Source organism: Danio aesculapii, chromosome 12, assembly GCF_903798145.1.
Source record: "Danio aesculapii chromosome 12, fDanAes4.1, whole genome shotgun sequence".
NCBI lineage: Eukaryota > Metazoa > Chordata > Actinopteri > Cypriniformes > Danionidae > Danio > Danio aesculapii.
In genome coordinates this window covers 49,530,001-49,547,002 of record NC_079446.1, presented here as the reverse complement: position 1 = coordinate 49,547,002, position 17,002 = coordinate 49,530,001, and the positions used below count along the sequence as shown (strand labels likewise).

Sequence of the window (17,002 nt, the reverse complement as noted above, 5' to 3'; positions counted from 1 at the left end):
CTGAATCAGACACATTACTGGTTTTTGATTGCAGAAATGATTTCAGCATAAACAGTTACACATGGTGAATTATTCAATTCAATTCAATTCACCTTTATTTGTATAGCGCTTATACAATGTAGATTGTGTCAAAGCAGCTTCACATAAAAGGTCACAGTAAATAGGAACAGTGTAGTTCAGTTTGTAGTGTTTAAGTTCAGTTCAGTTGAGCTCAGTTCAGTGTGGTTTAATAATCACTACTGAGAGTCCAAATACTGAAGAGCAAATCCATCGATGCGCAGCTCTACAGATCCTGAACCATGCAAGCCAGTGGCGACAGCGGAGAGGGAAAAAAAACTTCACTAAAGGCGGAAGTGAAGAAAAAAAACCTTGAGAGAAACCAGACTCAGTTGGGCACGACCATTTTAATTTCTCCGCTGGCCAAACGTCTTGTGCAGAGCTGCAGTCTCAGTGGCGGAGGCTGGAAGCTGGCCTCAGCGAAGACTCGTCTGTCTCTGGAGCGTCATAGGAAACAGTCTCATGTTCTCCACTCTTCCATGACCATCGCAGTAGTTGTTCAGGATTCGGCCAGGTCCAGGATATGGAAACCTTGGGATCATCTCGTCGTTGGTCTTGGATCGAATCAGTGACTCTGCATAGTCTGAGGGCCTCGGGAAGAGTATCCCCAGGTGGAAATGGAGAATAAAGAAAATAATTAGCGTAGCTGATGTTCACAGTGTATATCAGCAAGATGCATAAAAATTAAACTGCGGACACACTGAATGCTCAGAATGAGACGTGGAAGTGTGAGTTATTAAGGTAAAGTTGGTTTTATATTCACACATTCATTCAGTGACAGCTTGTGACACACTCCCTATATTGTTTACCACGACACTGTGAATATTCAGTCTGAAATAACCTGCAAGTGTGACTTGAACACAACATTAACACTGTTTATTTGACTGTGAACAGTGTTGTACTTTGATAGTCATTGGCTGCTAATATGATTTCACTATTTAGAGTTTGTAAATAATACTTTACTGAAATTATATTATTAAGGAGAAAGTCTGCAATGTGTGAATATAAAACCAGCTTTACCTCTATGTGTAAGTTCACACACCCTGCTGTACAGGTGCAGTTCTCTGTCAGAATGCAATCGTTCTGCTTGTTGATGATCACCCTGGCCTTGTACCGCTCCGTCTTCTTTCCTTGTCTTTGGCTAGGCAGAATCTCAGTTTTTAGCACTACATAGTGTTGAATCTGGTCATCATGGAGCATTATTTCCTGCACATGACCACACTGAACAAAACTGTAGGCATCTAAAGACTTGTAGATCTTTAACTTCTCTCTTGTAAAATCACTTGGAGCTTCAGTGAGATTGTATATTTGGGGCTGGAGGCTTGGTCATTTCATTTTATCCAGTATTCATTGGGAGGGTGTTATAACAAATGGACCTGTCAGACGAACGCCGCTCACTTTAATGTTCATTTTGCCCAATCACTGTGCTTATCACTGGGTGTCAAGCTGTTATAATACGCTGAAAGCATTATGTAAATAATATGTAATCAATATGTCTTATTTCTAAGACAACAACAAACTCTGTACCACATCGGATGTCATTCCCTCGCTGTAAATGCTAGCGCTCCCGTTTTTTTCTGCCACCTCGCTGCGCGCACATCCTAAATGTTTACAAACATGGTAATTCGTCTATTCATCAGGGGTCGCCACAGTGGAATGAGCCGCCAACTTATCCAGCATATGTTTTACACAGTGGATGCCCTTCCAGCCGCAACCCAACACTAAGAAACACCCATACACTCTTGCATTCACACACACACACACATTTAGCAATTTAGAACATGCAAACTTCACACAAATGCCAACTGACCCAGCCGGGACTCAAACCAGTGACCTTCTTGCTGTGAGGTGATTGTGCTACCCACTGCGCCACAGTGACGCCCAATTTAATAATTAAATATCTGTTTTATATAATGATAAAACCATGTAAGTTGTTAATGAAAAAATTTAAATATTAATTTAAAATCTTATGGTGACTTCAAAAATTGTCCTCAAATGGCTGAGAAATACAGTTTTGAGAATTATTGCATATTAATGCTACTACATTTACTTTCTGATGTGCAGGAATGCAAAACAATCTGATTTATGTTTTTCATCAGTGTTTTATTGTGGAGAACAGACTGTGAGAGTTCAAAGCCTGAGGTCATTCTGTTCTCTCTCTTGATTGGCTTGTGCTCTTTTATGCAAATCGCTCATTTAAATAGTGCCTGAATGAGCAGTTTTTATGAGTGGGAGAAGAAACAGCATCACATATGAGACGCTGAACACTGCAGTCAACAGTGAGTATTAATATAGTTATTATTTTATGGGTTAATGAGTGCCTGTTAGCGGTCAAATGATTTATTTTTTAATGATTTGCTTTGTATCATTATTTGTTTTGGATTTTAGTCTTAAATTTGAATGTGTTTATGCACTTTTTCATGCTTAATCAGCTCACATTGTCAAAGCATTTGAAAAAGCATTGCTTCGTACACTGAAAGAATCTCGCATGAAATAAAAGACTGGTAATTTATAGTAAATACAACTTTTTTAATGCCTCTGTAGTATTAACTAACGTGAACTGACAAACTGCAATATTCAGTTCAATTCACCTTTATTTGTACAGCGCTTTTACAATGTAGATTGTGTCAAAGCAGCTTCACATAGAAGATCATAGTGAATTAAAACAGTGTAGTTCAGTTTTCAGTGTTTAAGTTCAGTTCAGTTGAGCTCAGTTCAGTGTGGTTTAATAATCACTACTGAGAGTCCAAACACTGAAGAGCAAATCCATCGATGCGCAGCTCTACAGATCCTGAACCATGCAAGCCAGTGGTGACAGCGGAGAGGGAAAAACTTCACTAATTGGCCAAAGTGAAGAATTAAAAAACCTTGAGAGAAACCAGACTCAGTTGGGCACGACCATTTCTCCTCTGGCCAAACGTCTTGTGCAGAGCTGCAGTCTAGGCGTTGGAGAAGCTGGACGTCAGCGAGACTTGTCTGTCACTGGAGCGTCACAGGAATCAGTCTCATGCTCTCCACTCCTCCATGACCACCACATCCGCTGCTCAGGATACGGCCTGGTCCAGGATTAAGGAAACCTTTAATACTGTAAAACTAGTATATTTAGTTTTTACTACAGTAAACTGGTGTACTGCAGTATAGTTGTAGAAAACTACAGTATTGGGTGATTTTATTTATATTACTACAGTTGTGTTACTATAGCAACTGTACAATCACTACAACATATTAATTAGTATTTACCAAAAATTACTATAGTATTTTTTCATGTAGAAAATGATGACAGTAAAAATGTGTGTGTGTGTGTGTGTGTGTGTGTGTGTGTGTGTGTGTGTGTGTGTGTGTAGTGTTTCTACAGGATCTGGACGTGCTGTGTGTGTGTGTGTGGTCTGTGCTGTTGTGTGTTTCTGTGGTCTATATTCTGCTGGCCAACACAGATCTGTTTCTGACCAAACCGGAGCAGACGTCTCTGGATGTGCTGGCCGACGCGGACCTCAGATCCACCACTGGAGGTCAAACACAACACACAACACCACACAACTCAACATTAATGATGCCAATGCCAAATAACAACAGTGTATAACTTCTTCACCACTGCTTTACACTAGAAGTAGTTGTACATCATGTATAAAATAATTACATGCATAGATGGAAGTATTTCATTAAATACATATTTACCAAAGAATAATCATATGCAGTCTGTCTACATGAAGAAATGCCATAATAATTTATATTAAATACTGCAGTGATTTAGAATCAAAATGTAGTAACTTGAGTACTTGAATTGATCTGTAGTGGCGGATCTACTGTTGCTATGGTAACACAACAACTATAGTAATTGATCTGATGTGGTGATTCTATAGTTGCTATGGTAACACAACAACTATAGTAATTTATTTGTTGTGATTCTACAGTTACTATGGTAACACAACAATTATAGTAATTGATCTGTTGTGGTCATTCTACTGTTACTATGGTAACACAACAACTATAGTAATTGATCTGTTGTGGTGATTCTATAGTTACTATGGTAACCCAACAACTATAGTAATTGATCTGTTGTGGTGATTCTACAGTTACTATGGTAACACAACAACTATAGTAATTGATCTGTTGTGGTGATTCTACAGTTACTATGGTAACACAACAACTATAGTAATTTATCTGTTGTGTTGATTCTACAGTAACTATGGTAACAAGACAACTATAGTAATTTATCTGTTATGTTGATTCTACAGTTACTATGGTAACACAACAACTATAGTTATTCATCTGTTGTGGTGAGTCTACAGTTGCTATGGTAACACAACAACTATAGTAATTGATCTGTTGTAGTGATTCTATAATTGCTATGGCAACACGACAACTTTAGTAATTGATCTGTTGTGGTGATTCTACAGTTGCTATGGTAACATGACAAGTATAGTAATTTATCTGTTGTGTTGATTCTACAGTTACTATGGTAACACAACAACTTTAGTAACTGGTTTGTTGTGTTGATTCTACAGTTGCTATGGTAACACAACAATAACATTTATTCAGTGTGAGTGTGTGTGTGTGTGTGTGTGTGTTGTGTTTTCAGAAGATGCAGTGAGTTTTAAAGCCGTCTCTCTGTGGAAGCGAACCGGAGCTGTTATTATGGCTGTCAGACGGCCAGGATGATCTCTGTGCAGAGAGGTGTGTGTGTGTGTGTGTGTGTGTGTGTGTGTGTATTTCTTTCATATGATCATATGAATAATCTTTCAGTACTTACAGGACTGTGTGTGTGCGCGTGTGTGTGTGTGTGTGTGTGTGTTGGTTGGTTGGTTGGTTTGTGTGTTTGTCTCTCTGTGTGTGTTTGTGTTTGTGTGTCTCTGTGTGTGTCAGGAGGCGTCTGATCTCTCCTCTCTGAAGGCTCAGTTGGATGAGTGTGGAGTGTGTCTGTATGCTGTGGTCAAAGAGAACATCGGCTCAGAGATTCAGCTCTTCAGGCCGTATTTCAGCGGGGAGATTTTCCTGGATCAGCAGATGTGTTTCTATGGTCTGAAGCCGAGGACGATGAAGAGTTTGGGACTCGCTCGGTTCGGGGTCTGGAAGAACCTGCTGCAGGCGTGGAGGAGAGGCTACCATGGCAACAGGATGGGGGAGGGGTTTATTTTAGGAGGCCTTTATGTGATTGGACCAGCCAGTCAGGTCATTCACTCTACACATACTCATGCATGACTTTAAAGAAGAGCTATTATGCCAATTTGACAAGATGTAAAATAAGTCTAAGATCTTCCTAGTGTGCGTGTTGCGCGTGAATGAGTGCTAGAAGGATCCAAATGTGCAAGTAATGATACTTTATTGACACAGTCAATATAGCATTGAACAAGTTCAAAACAAAACTGAAAATAAACCAACAAAGGACAAGTATCCCGCTAGAATAGGGATCGGGGAAAACGGACAGGAACTGAGAAGCTCTGGTGTCCGACGATACTCCACAGCAGCCCTGAACACAGACAGAGAGCAATTCAAAATAACAACGAACTGACACGAGACAAGAGACGTGCTGTCCTAATATAGCCGAAATAACGAGTTGCAGCTGGCAGACTAATCAGGACAGCCGAACTCTACATAGCACGTGACATAACACTGACGTAACAGACACACGTGAAACACCAAAACAAAACCATGTGACCAACAGACACTCAGAAGTGCGCACACACCTACAACCGTGACAGTGTGTGTGCGTGAAGTTTCAGCTAAAAATAGCACACAGATAATGTTTTATAACTCTCTGAAACTGACCCTTTTAGGCTTTGATCCTAATTGTGGTGTTTTGGTGACTGTCGCTTTAAATTCAAATGAGATTATGCTTTTTTCAGAAGAGGGTGGAGCTACAAATGTTTGTGTGTCAGCATAGTGACAGATGTAAAACAGGACTAATGCTCTCAGTGCTCGTCAGGTCTGCATGTGTGCGTCAGTGTCAGAGAACGCTTCTGTCAGTCCATGGAGACTCCTGTCGCTGTTCATTTGTCAACACAGGCTCATTCTGAAAGCGTACCCCTATATACATTTTTGAAGATCGCAAATTATGTAGCCAGAAGTACATATGAGTGCATTTCGTCTTTACAACGAATGCTACGGAGCGGTATGATGCCATTCCTTTTCGCGGTTACCAGCTGACCGCTTACCTCCACATGGACGGCTTTCCCGCTGTAACCAGTTTGCCCTGTTAGCTCGCCAAAGCGGGTAAAACAAAACAGAAGCCAAAAATTAAAATAAATAACAAGGTGAGAATGTGGTAAAATCTGAAAACGTGGTAAAGGTCAGGTGATGGCTTTTCTTTTTCTGGATTGCTTTTGAGAAAACTGTTGGTCGGGTTTAGGGAAGGAGGAGGGTGGGTCAGTCAATCGGTTAGTCAGTCGGTCAGTCAGTCGAAAGCGGCCTCTGGTGGATTTTCGTGAGAATAGAGAAATTGGAGATCTGAATAAGTGTACACAGCGACCTCTGGTGGATTTGCGAAAACAAAAAAATCTTGTCAAATTGGCATAATGGCAAAAAAAAGTACCTCCTGGGACATATTTAGTGCTCTCCAGAAATGTTTATATTGGTACATTTTCAGAATGAGCCTAGGTTGTCAATTGTGCTTCATGTAAAACTCCACATTTATAATCCTCTTAGCTTGAAAGTGTAGGGCTAAGGGGAAGGGCTAGATACCCCTCGGAATGAAGATTTTTCAGGACCACACTAGAAACTAGAAGGGGTACGAAAATTTCCCAGAATACACCATCTACAACGTGAGCATAGCTGCACACGGAAGTAAGGAGATGCAGAAATTAGTGTTTATTTTGTCATTATTACAACAAACAAACATATGTTTAAATACATTCATAACCGCGTTCATGCGCTATATATATCTATAATCCTTAATAATAACTCCTGTATAGCAGTCCCACAACATTCTGTCACTCGATGACACTCGAATCCCCTGTCAGAAAAGTCTAGTGCCTGAGAATGAGGTTTTCAATGTTGTTTTCGTGTGTTTACATTGGTAAATATGTCCACGGTGTAAATGCACAGTACAGTTACGATCTTATTGCCACATTAGATCGTTATGATAACATAATATATGCTTAATATATATGATTTCCTGAAGATAAATACCAAAACACCAACACAACTGGAATAACTACAGCAGCCACGATCATTGATCTCATATGAAGCAAGAGATCGCGATGACATATGATGACGTGTGCAGGTGTTGTAGTGCTGTCCTGTTTCTTAGGGGTACATTTTGAAGCCCTTCCCCTTCACACTCTGCTTTAAGGGCCTTGGGGAACGGGAAGGGGTACAAAAATAGAATTGGGATTGGGCCTTAGTCTATGCTGACATTATATTCAGCAGCTCAAACACTCTAATGGCTATTGGACAGACGGCTGCTTCTCACTCAGGGCTGCTGTTTATGCTAATTAGTGAGAGATAGGCACTAGTGGGCGGGGCTTTCCCCCTCTGATGACACGTACAAAAGGGAGAATGTCAATCAAAGTGTTTCCTTTATCAAGTCTGATTATAAAAAATACAATTAATTCACGTTTACCATTAGAGGCTGAAAATATCCACTCACTGCTAACACACGACTGTGTTTAAACCCCTTATAAAAGTGATTTCTGCATAATAGGTCTACTTTAAAATGCAAATGTACAAACATACAGCTTTGCAGTATTAGTGTCATGTCTGTATTGTGTTTGTGTTGTAGGGGATTCTTCTGGAGCATCACGAGAAAGAGTTTGGAGATAAAGCTGATCTCTCTGCAGTCTGCAAGGCTGTCAGCATGATTAACAATACAGAAAAGAAGAAAATATGATCATGAGCATGGGTGTGTGTGTGTGTATCGTGTGCGTCGTCTGACAGTGTGTATGTGAAAGACTGATCCTAAACTCTAATGAAAGGACAGTCTTGATGGTTTACACTCCAGACCACAATAACACACACAAACACACACATTTTACTACTTTTCTCTACTTATACACACACATACACACTCTATATTCCTTGTTGAACTGAAAAGCATGTACACAAATCTCCTTTCCTCTTTATTTTCTTTGATTTTATACAGTTCTATTCTTTGTAATTATTATGTGTGCCTTTCTGAAATAACCCAAATAAACCACTTTGATGTGTTAAAGTGTAAGCTGTTATCTTAGAAAATTCTATGGTCTATCATTCAGATGAGTGGACTTTTCATTTTCAATAATTAATTTAGGACAATTATAATTTTTTTAAATATTACATTTATTATTTATTGAACATTTATTTAAAAGTAAAACAAACAAACATAACTGCAAACATAAATCAATACAGAAATATAAAATGCAGTAATAAATAACTAAATATAAAAATAAAAACAGAAATATATTAAAACAGAAATAAATAAATAAATAAATAGAAAAATTAGATTAAAATAATGAAATATAAATGTATAAACATAAAGAAAAATAAATTAAGAAAAATCTGTATTAATTTAGTATTATTAATTTAGAAATTTTCCTTCATTTTTTTTTGCATGCTTACAAATACAATAAATGTACTATTTTATTATATTTATTATCAAATTGTACATTTATTGTATTTTAATAATAAATATTGTAATTTAATTACATTTTATTTTAATTTAGGCTTCATTCAATTTTATTTTAATTTAGGAATAAATTTTATTCAATATACAATATATATTAAGGCATACATTACATTATTTTTCTATTGTTACATTCATCTGTGTAAAATATATTTATGTTTGCAGGTTTGGTTCTCCATATAAAAGTTACATGTAAAGCAAGGTACAAAATACAAATAAAAAGTATTATTTTAATGAGATATGAGCCCATTAACATAAAAAGTGCTCGTACAATAATTATTTAATAGTTAAATTGAAACAGCCGTTCTTGAAGACGCTGCTTGACATGCCAATCACCCTGAAATCACCCTGTAAAAACAGAACCCGCCTCCAGTGAAGATTGACAGGTGTGACATCCAATAAGAATCCTAAATTCCTCTGCCTGCAGCCAATCATAGAGCAGGTCACGCGGCAGAGGACGCTTCACAGACGCAGGCGTCAGAAATGACGACGCTCAGCTCAACGTTCAAACAGGTGCGACTTAAACAGGTAATACTTTAATTTGACGGTAAATTTGTTTGTTAGATGTTTTTTAGTAGTATAAAGACTGTTAGTTCACCTGTGGCGTTTTGTGCTTGATTTAAGAAGTACAACGGAACTGTTCATGACGGACGGCTGTCATTCAGGATATAAATGAATGGAGCCGCTTTTTTATCGTCTGTTAATGTTCGTACATTTGATAAATAGTTGTATATTAATAATTAATGGGATATATGTTAGTATTTGTTCATGTTAGCTTGACTAGACCGCTGTCTAAGGTGCTGAATGACACCTGAGGCTCGTGAACGCGCGTACGGGAGCGCGGGAGTATGCACGAGCGGCGTGCGCGTGCACAGAAAAGCCAAAAATCACATAAATGTCATCTTCTACATCAGGGGTGTCCAAACCGAAGAGTTCAGCTCCGACCCTAATCAAACACACCAGAACCAGCTAATCAAGCTCTTACTACATATACCAGATCATTCCTGGCAGGTGTGTTGAGGCAAGCAGAAGCTATAAACTCAGCAGGACACCTGAAGCTAAATTCCAGGACCGAGTTTGGACCGTTCTACATCATAAAAGAGACAGTGCGAAATTTACAGTGAATTCATTGCTAAATTGTTCTGGTATATAATCCACTCCAACAGAATGTAACGTAATATTAGCAATTTAATATACTCCAATACTATACTGTGTTGTTGTTTATTGATAGGATAATTGTTTACATATAAGTGTACCATGATTTTATTCTGGGATAATGTTTTCAGGGACACATTTAGCATATAAATCATGAAACATGTTAAACACACTGCATTCAGTCTTTTACTTTGTCGACATTTGAATCAGCTGAAATTAATTATCACTTGGAATGATTATAATTTGTTTTAGTAATAGTTAATAAATAGAAAAATAATAGCTGAAATAGTTTTTTGTTTAGAAATTATAAATCACCTCATATTTTGTAATATAAAAAAATAAATTATTTAATAAAAGGACACTTTATTTAGCAACAGACCCAACACACACATCTGGTATCTGCATATTCTGTTTATAATATATATTATGAAAAATAGGTGACACGGTGGCTCTGTGGTTGGCACATCTCACAGCAAGTTCTGCATGTTCTCCGGGTTTCCTCCCGGTGCTCCGGTTTCCCCCACAGTCTAAACACATGCGCTATAGGGGAATTGGGGAAACTAAATTGGGCGTAGTGTATGAGTGTGTGTGTGTGTGAATGAATTGCGGCTGGAAGGGCATCCGCTGTGTAAAACATATGCTGGATAAGTTGGCGGTTCATTCCGCTGTGGCGACCCCTGATAAATAAAGGGACTAAGCCTAAGGAAAATGATTGAATGAATTGTCTAATAAATCATATCACACGACAATATTTGACAGGTCTTAAAAAGTCACCTTAACTATTAAGATGAAATAATTAATGTCATTAAATGTTGAATGCATGTTCTCTGAAGTATGTTTGATTTCCAGTGCAAATATTTAACATCAACATATAAGTTAACCTATTGTTACAACCCTGGTCTAATGAAAGGACAGTCTTGATGGTTTACACTCCAGACCACAATAACACACACAAACACACACATTTTACTACTTTTCTCTACTTATACACACACACACACACACTCTATATTGGTCGAGGGTCAAGGCCGCAACGTAAAAGAACACCCGACAAACAAAATTCACTTTTAATAACCCCTTTATATAGGGTCTCTTTATTTGTCTTTTTTTTTTTTTTTTATCACCAAGAAAAAAAAAAAGTGAAGCCAAATACCTCGGGGTGAACTCACAGAAAAAAAATAAACAAAAATACACAAACTAAACACCCAAATGAAACTTACTACACCTAATAAAATAACAGAAATAAAAATACAAAATCTACACCTATCTCCCTGACTAACAAAAAACACAGGTGAAAATATTTACAAAAAAGAAAAGTGGCGTCCAACCCCTACTGCCTCTTACCGTGTATATATTTACAATATTAACAATCAACAAACACACAAACCAAAACAAAAATAATATGAACAGCACAACAGCACGAGAAACACAATCAACGAAAACAACTCAACAACAGGAATAACTTTTTAAAGAGTAAAAGTTTTTATTTGCATGTGTTTTTAAGGCCTTTTCAAGAGAATTTAAACCACTTGAGCACTAGAAATAATAGTTTTTGTAGCTTAAAATATAATTCTAAATGCGTATTTACCATAGACTGTAAAATACATGGACGGAGTGTCCGTGACGTCACCCATCCGTTTCTGAAGAGCGCAAAAGAAGCCACAAGTAGGCGCGGCCAACCGTCGCCATTTTGTTCGCGCGTCATCGCACCCACGACGGGATTCCAAACAAGGGCAAAGAGGCGGAGAGTTGGCGGAGCTACAGACACCTGCTGGCACTTTGCTTAGACCTGGCAGACAGACTTTACTTTGGGAGAAACACTTAATACTTTATTACCTGCGACTCGTTTGTGTTCTGACCACATGTGCTTGGCTGTACACTATATCAATAAAGTGTTTAGACTTTCAAAAACACTGTAGTCATACATTGAGCCACTAAACATTGCTCTTATGACGTTTTTCAACAGGAGGAAAACGCGAATTACTTCTAAACACTTCAGATTATAGTGTGTGTGTTAGTAAATGCAAGACTATTGATAAAATCCAGCACTCACTGTATGACAACGCTTCGGATGACTGATCTAGAATCTACAGCTAATCAATCTGTCAGATTCTGGAGTGCTTTACGGGTCTAAAGAAAAATATTAATGATAAATGATCTTAAATAAAACAAATAGATTTATAGAGATGGTATATAAGTATATAACTTTACTCACATGGGAAACGGAGGCCACGTGAACGGTTTGTGAGCACAATTAAATGCACACAGCATCCCATATCATCTGATAATTGTAAGAAATAAGTCCAAAAGGCAGCTGACTGTGTAAAGCCACATAAAACAACACAAAAATACGATGAATATGCCGAGATCAGTGGCTAATCTGCCGGATTCAGCTGAGGTGAAGTGACGGCGACCAGCGAGACCTAGCTGTCACTCAAGTGGCCACGCCCTTAATTATGCAAACTTAATATAACCTAAAATAAAGGAAATGGATGAGTTATAAAAAAATTCACCCCCCTCACAGTTGTCATGGAGGGTAATAATAGCTATATGAACCAACATCGTTCTTTGTACCAGGCTGTAAACACCTTTTTTCTGCTGTAAAGTTGGCCATTCTAACAGTGGGCTCAATTGCACTTTGCTCTATTATGGAGCCAGGACTAGCGGAATTTTGATGAATTGCAGTTTCTGTTACTTCCGTACTGGCCTCCCGAGAGAGAGCGGGAGGTTGCCGCTTGGTATTTACACAATGAAAACTATACAGTGTTATTTTACATTTGATTAATGAAATTTTGTACCAGAATATTGTTTGACTTTCCAGAAAACCATAAAGCTCTTCATTATTTCATTTGCATCTTTGCTCTGTTGTATTTGTCTATGCTTGTAATTTATTTATACATTCAGATACGCTCCCTACAAAATAATCACAATCAATTGAAAATTATGATTTTTTTTTTCCCCAAATACAGCTATCTGGTGAAATAATATTGTCACGTGTAAATAAGGGTACAGAGAAGGATCCAATATGCAAGTGAAAGTTTAATAGACACTCAAATAAAGCCAACAGGGCTACAAATGGAGTGCGAGGACACTGGGATACTGGGGCAGGAACAGAAGTCCAGCAGTCACTCCTCTTAGTCCTGAGCACATACAGACTCACATAAGCAAACACAACGAGCTGACAAGGAGACGTAGCCCAGATATAGGCACAATAATGAACCTCAGCTGGTGATCAAATCAAACAGCTGAGTGCCGTCATAACACGTGACCAAACAAATACACGTGGACAAACAAACAACACAAACCCACGTGACAAAACAGATACTCCGGAAAGTGCACAAACCTGCAACCATGACAAATATTCATATTGCAATGTGTATCACAGAAAAACAAATATTGCAATGTCCAAGTCATTTAATAAAGACTGACGGATCTTTCTGTTTTGTATCTCAGGTATTTTGGAGACCAGCTCAGAGACTCCAGCAGGACTGAATAAGCTCACAGATGGAGGCAGAGACAGGTGAATATGTGCGGTTTATTCATTCATTCATTTTCGCTTCGGCTTAGTCCCTTTATTAATCAGGGGTCGCCACAGCGGATTGAACCACCAACTTATCCAGCATATGTTTTACACAGCGGATGCCCTTCCAGCTGCAACCCATCACTGGGAAACACACACACACACTCATTCACACACATACATTACAAACAATTTAGCTTAACCAATACACCTATGCCACATGTCTTTGGACTTGTGGGGGAAACCAGAGCACACGGAGGAAACACACACCAACATAGGGGAGAACATGCAAACTCCACACTGGAATGCCAACTGATCCAGCCGAGACTCAAACCAGCAACCTTCTTGCTGTGAGGCGATTGTGCTACCCACCGCGCCATCGTGCTGCCTTAAGTGCGGTTTATTTATAAACTAATTATGAGAGGATCACGTGCTTATGATTGAACACGGCTGGTACCACATCAGCTCCGTATATCGCACCCATCAGATGAATACTGACTCACCATAAACAACCAGAGTTTTCCACTCCAGTCATCTTAATCTTGAAGATCCCCCCTTCCACCCCTACTCCTGATATGGTAGCTCTAGTCGTTAGCACTGTTGCCTCACAGCAAGAACGCCGCTGGTTCGGCCCCTTACCAGGCCGGTCGGCGTTTCTGTGTGGAGTTTGTATGTTCTCCTTGTGCTCGCGTGGATTTCCCTGGGTTTCCTGGTTTCCTCCCACTGCCCAAAGACATACACCATAAGTAAACCGGTTACTCCAAAGTATCATCTCAAGACAAACTCTTAGAGTGCTTTCACACCTGCCTTATTTAGTTCGGTTGAATCGCACTATAGTTCGTTTTCCCTCTTGATGCGGTTCGTTTGGGCAGGTGTGAATGTAGAAATCGCACTCAAGTGCGCACCAAAAGCGGACCAAAAAAGTGTACCGAGACTTTCTTTCAAACAAACCCTGGAGCAGTTAGTTTGTGAGAGCCTATATTAAGATTCCTATATTAAGAATAGGAATAAACAAGGAAAGCATATGTTTGCAACTTTTTTACTTATTAATTCAGTTTATTTTCTCAATAATGGATTTTTTTTTTTTACTTTAATGCTGCTCTGAATATAAATTTATATTATCGGTTATATGTAAATGTTCCAGCATGAGTACACGTCTTTATTAAATCTTCTTATATTACCTCACCTGGTATGTCTATAAATGCAACCAGTTTCATAATTTAGTATTTACTGATTTAATAATGTTTTGTTCAGTTTTTCTATTTGAATGAATAAATGTTGTCCTACTTCCACCTTTTGGGTGGATTGAATTTGATATCTGAACTACCTTTTAATTAATAATGTTACAAATAAATGTATAATCTAATAATACTGAATTATAATGGTGTCTTCTTAGTGTTATTTTTGCAATTGTACATTTTTATAATGATTTTGTTTGATTATTAAGAGTCACAGACAACATTTTTTATTTTATTTCATTTAATTTGAATATTAAATAGACATAAATGTTTTATGTTCATGAATAAAGTACCTATATAGAAATAAAATGTCAGAAAACTGAGAATGTGAATAATGTGTTTGTGAATCAGCTGTCCACTGTAAATAACCACAGTAAAACACCCACAGTTTTATTGATTACTTAATCTTCAGTACAAAAATAATAAAAATAAATTTGACATAAAAGAAATGTTCAGCACCCGTGTAAACATCTAACATCATTATTTGACATATCGTCACCTTAGAATTATAAGGTTCTAATAACTCAAAATTGAGTTATTACCATATTCTTATTAAATGACAACTTATTTACATTATGGGATGTTTTTTTATAAGTTGTTTCCATTTTAAGACTTTTTATTTTAAAAAACAAATGTTACACACATACTGTTTTCTATAGAATGCAAAAACTTTAAAGCTCAATATCTCAGAATCATTCAGAATGCAGAGAGAACCTTATAATTCTAAGGTGACGATATGCTGACAAGTCCATAACTTCATCTGCAGTAAAGACAGCAACACAAAGCAATAGACTCTGTTTAAAGTCCCATTTTCTTGGTTCAAGCAGAAATCTGGATGATCCGTAAGTTTTTTTTTAGGTGTCAGATGTCTCACCTTGAATGCATACAACAGAAAACAGTCGTAGTCACAGTCTAACCGTTTCTGTAGTAAATATACAGCTGACTGGGTGAGTTCTCTATGGGGAGTTCTGTGTAGGCGCATGGAGTGAAACCGGACATCACGTGACGTCAGGAAGAACGCAACATCTCATTTCTCACAGGATGCGTTCTCTGTTCTCGCGGTCTCCCGAGTTCATTCTTCCAAGGTAACTTGGCAAGACCGGTCTCCACAAGAACGCAAGTCCATTCTCTGTGTTCTTGGAATTGAGAAACAGCCATTGTCTTGTTTTCAGAAATAATATGTCCAAATTTTGTTAAACAAGTCAAACGTTTTTTCCATTTAACAAGCAAAACAATCTTCCAGTGGGGTAAGCCAAATAATCTTGTTTTCTCTTTGAAATATGATTATTTTGCTTACCCTGTTGGCGGAATATTTAGCTTGTTTTAAGGAAGAAACTGACATTATTTCTGAAAACAAGACAATTTTGTTTACTTGTCTAGAAAATGCTTCTTGTTTTAAGAATATTTAGATCATAGGACTAGAAACAAGACCAAAAGCATCTTTTGTAGTGTATAGTTAGTGTATGAGTGGCAAGAGCTGAAGAGAAAGTGTGTGTATCCACATGTGTGTGTGTGTGTGCAGGTGAGATCGTGAGGCTGACGGTCATCAGAGGTGATGATGGTCAGCTGGGCTTCAGTGTGCGAGGAGGATCTGAACACGGACTCAGTGTCTTCATCAGCAAAGTACAGAAAAACAGTGCCGCAGGTCAGAAAAAATGTGTTATACATGAAAAGAATTCATATTATATTCAATAATAGTTCAATAATACACTAAATAATGTCTTGATAAAAATACTTCATGAAACACTGAACACTGGAGTTTAAAATGCTGCACACTGGCTACATCTGCTGATCAATACAGTGTAAATGCAATAAAAATAGTCAGCAAATACACAGTCAAATAATCAAATGCTGGTACATGTCAAGTGTACAATATGTGTGTTTTTAATCTTCATTTGTAATGCTTGTTTTATTGAGGTTTTGGCCAATTATGGCAATAAAAAAACAACTTCTGCTCCTCTAAAAGTATTATTTAATTGTTTACATTATAAAACAAATGCAAGATCTGATAAAACTGTCTATGGCGCTGTTAACAAACACGTCTGCAGAGGTTCTTTACAGCTGAAATGCATTTTGTAAAATGGATTAATTGTATGAAAAAATGCATTTTTTATTTGTTAATTACTTTAATATAAGCTTAAAATCAAACAACGCCGACATTATTGTGTTTTTGCAGATTTGCTTGTTGATTGATGAATTTTGCAACTCTGAAAATGATTAAAGTCAGCATTTAATAAAAATTTACAGTGTTTATTTTGCTCGTGCGCATTCTTAGTGTTAGGGAAGAATTAATTAAAAGTCGGTGCTAATGGCGTAGTGGAAAGTGCACCGACACATGCATTCCGGTGTTCCTGGCGACCTGAGTTCGATTCCCGCCTCAAGGTCCTATGCTGATCCCTCCCCTCTCTCTGTTCCCCACACTTTCCTGTTAATTCT

At 37.8% G+C, this 17,002-nt stretch overlaps 2 protein-coding genes across 2 annotated transcripts in view; both read left to right on the top strand.

Annotated features, from left to right (window-relative positions):
• Positions 1-1,812: 1,812 nt before the first annotated feature.
• On the top strand, positions 1,813-8,181 carry LOC130239030 (peroxiredoxin-like 2A). Its single transcript, XM_056470168.1, has 5 exons — positions 1,813-2,336; positions 3,402-3,566; positions 4,637-4,731; positions 4,921-5,226; positions 7,775-8,181. Exons 1-5 carry the CDS (start codon positions 2,282-2,284, stop codon positions 7,880-7,882), a joined length of 729 nt encoding a protein of 242 aa, XP_056326143.1. The 5' UTR covers positions 1,813-2,281; the 3' UTR covers positions 7,883-8,181.
• Positions 8,182-9,112: 931 nt separating this feature from the next.
• Positions 9,113-17,002, top strand: part of pdzd7b (PDZ domain containing 7b) — a 37,028-nt gene continuing 29,138 nt past the window's right edge. The window contains exons 1-3 of the mRNA XM_056470167.1: positions 9,113-9,181; positions 13,262-13,328; positions 16,089-16,211. Of these exons, the coding sequence (XP_056326142.1) occupies positions 13,313-13,328; positions 16,089-16,211 (139 nt within the window). The 5' untranslated portion in view covers positions 9,113-9,181; positions 13,262-13,312. The remainder of the gene's footprint in view (positions 9,182-13,261; positions 13,329-16,088; positions 16,212-17,002) is intronic.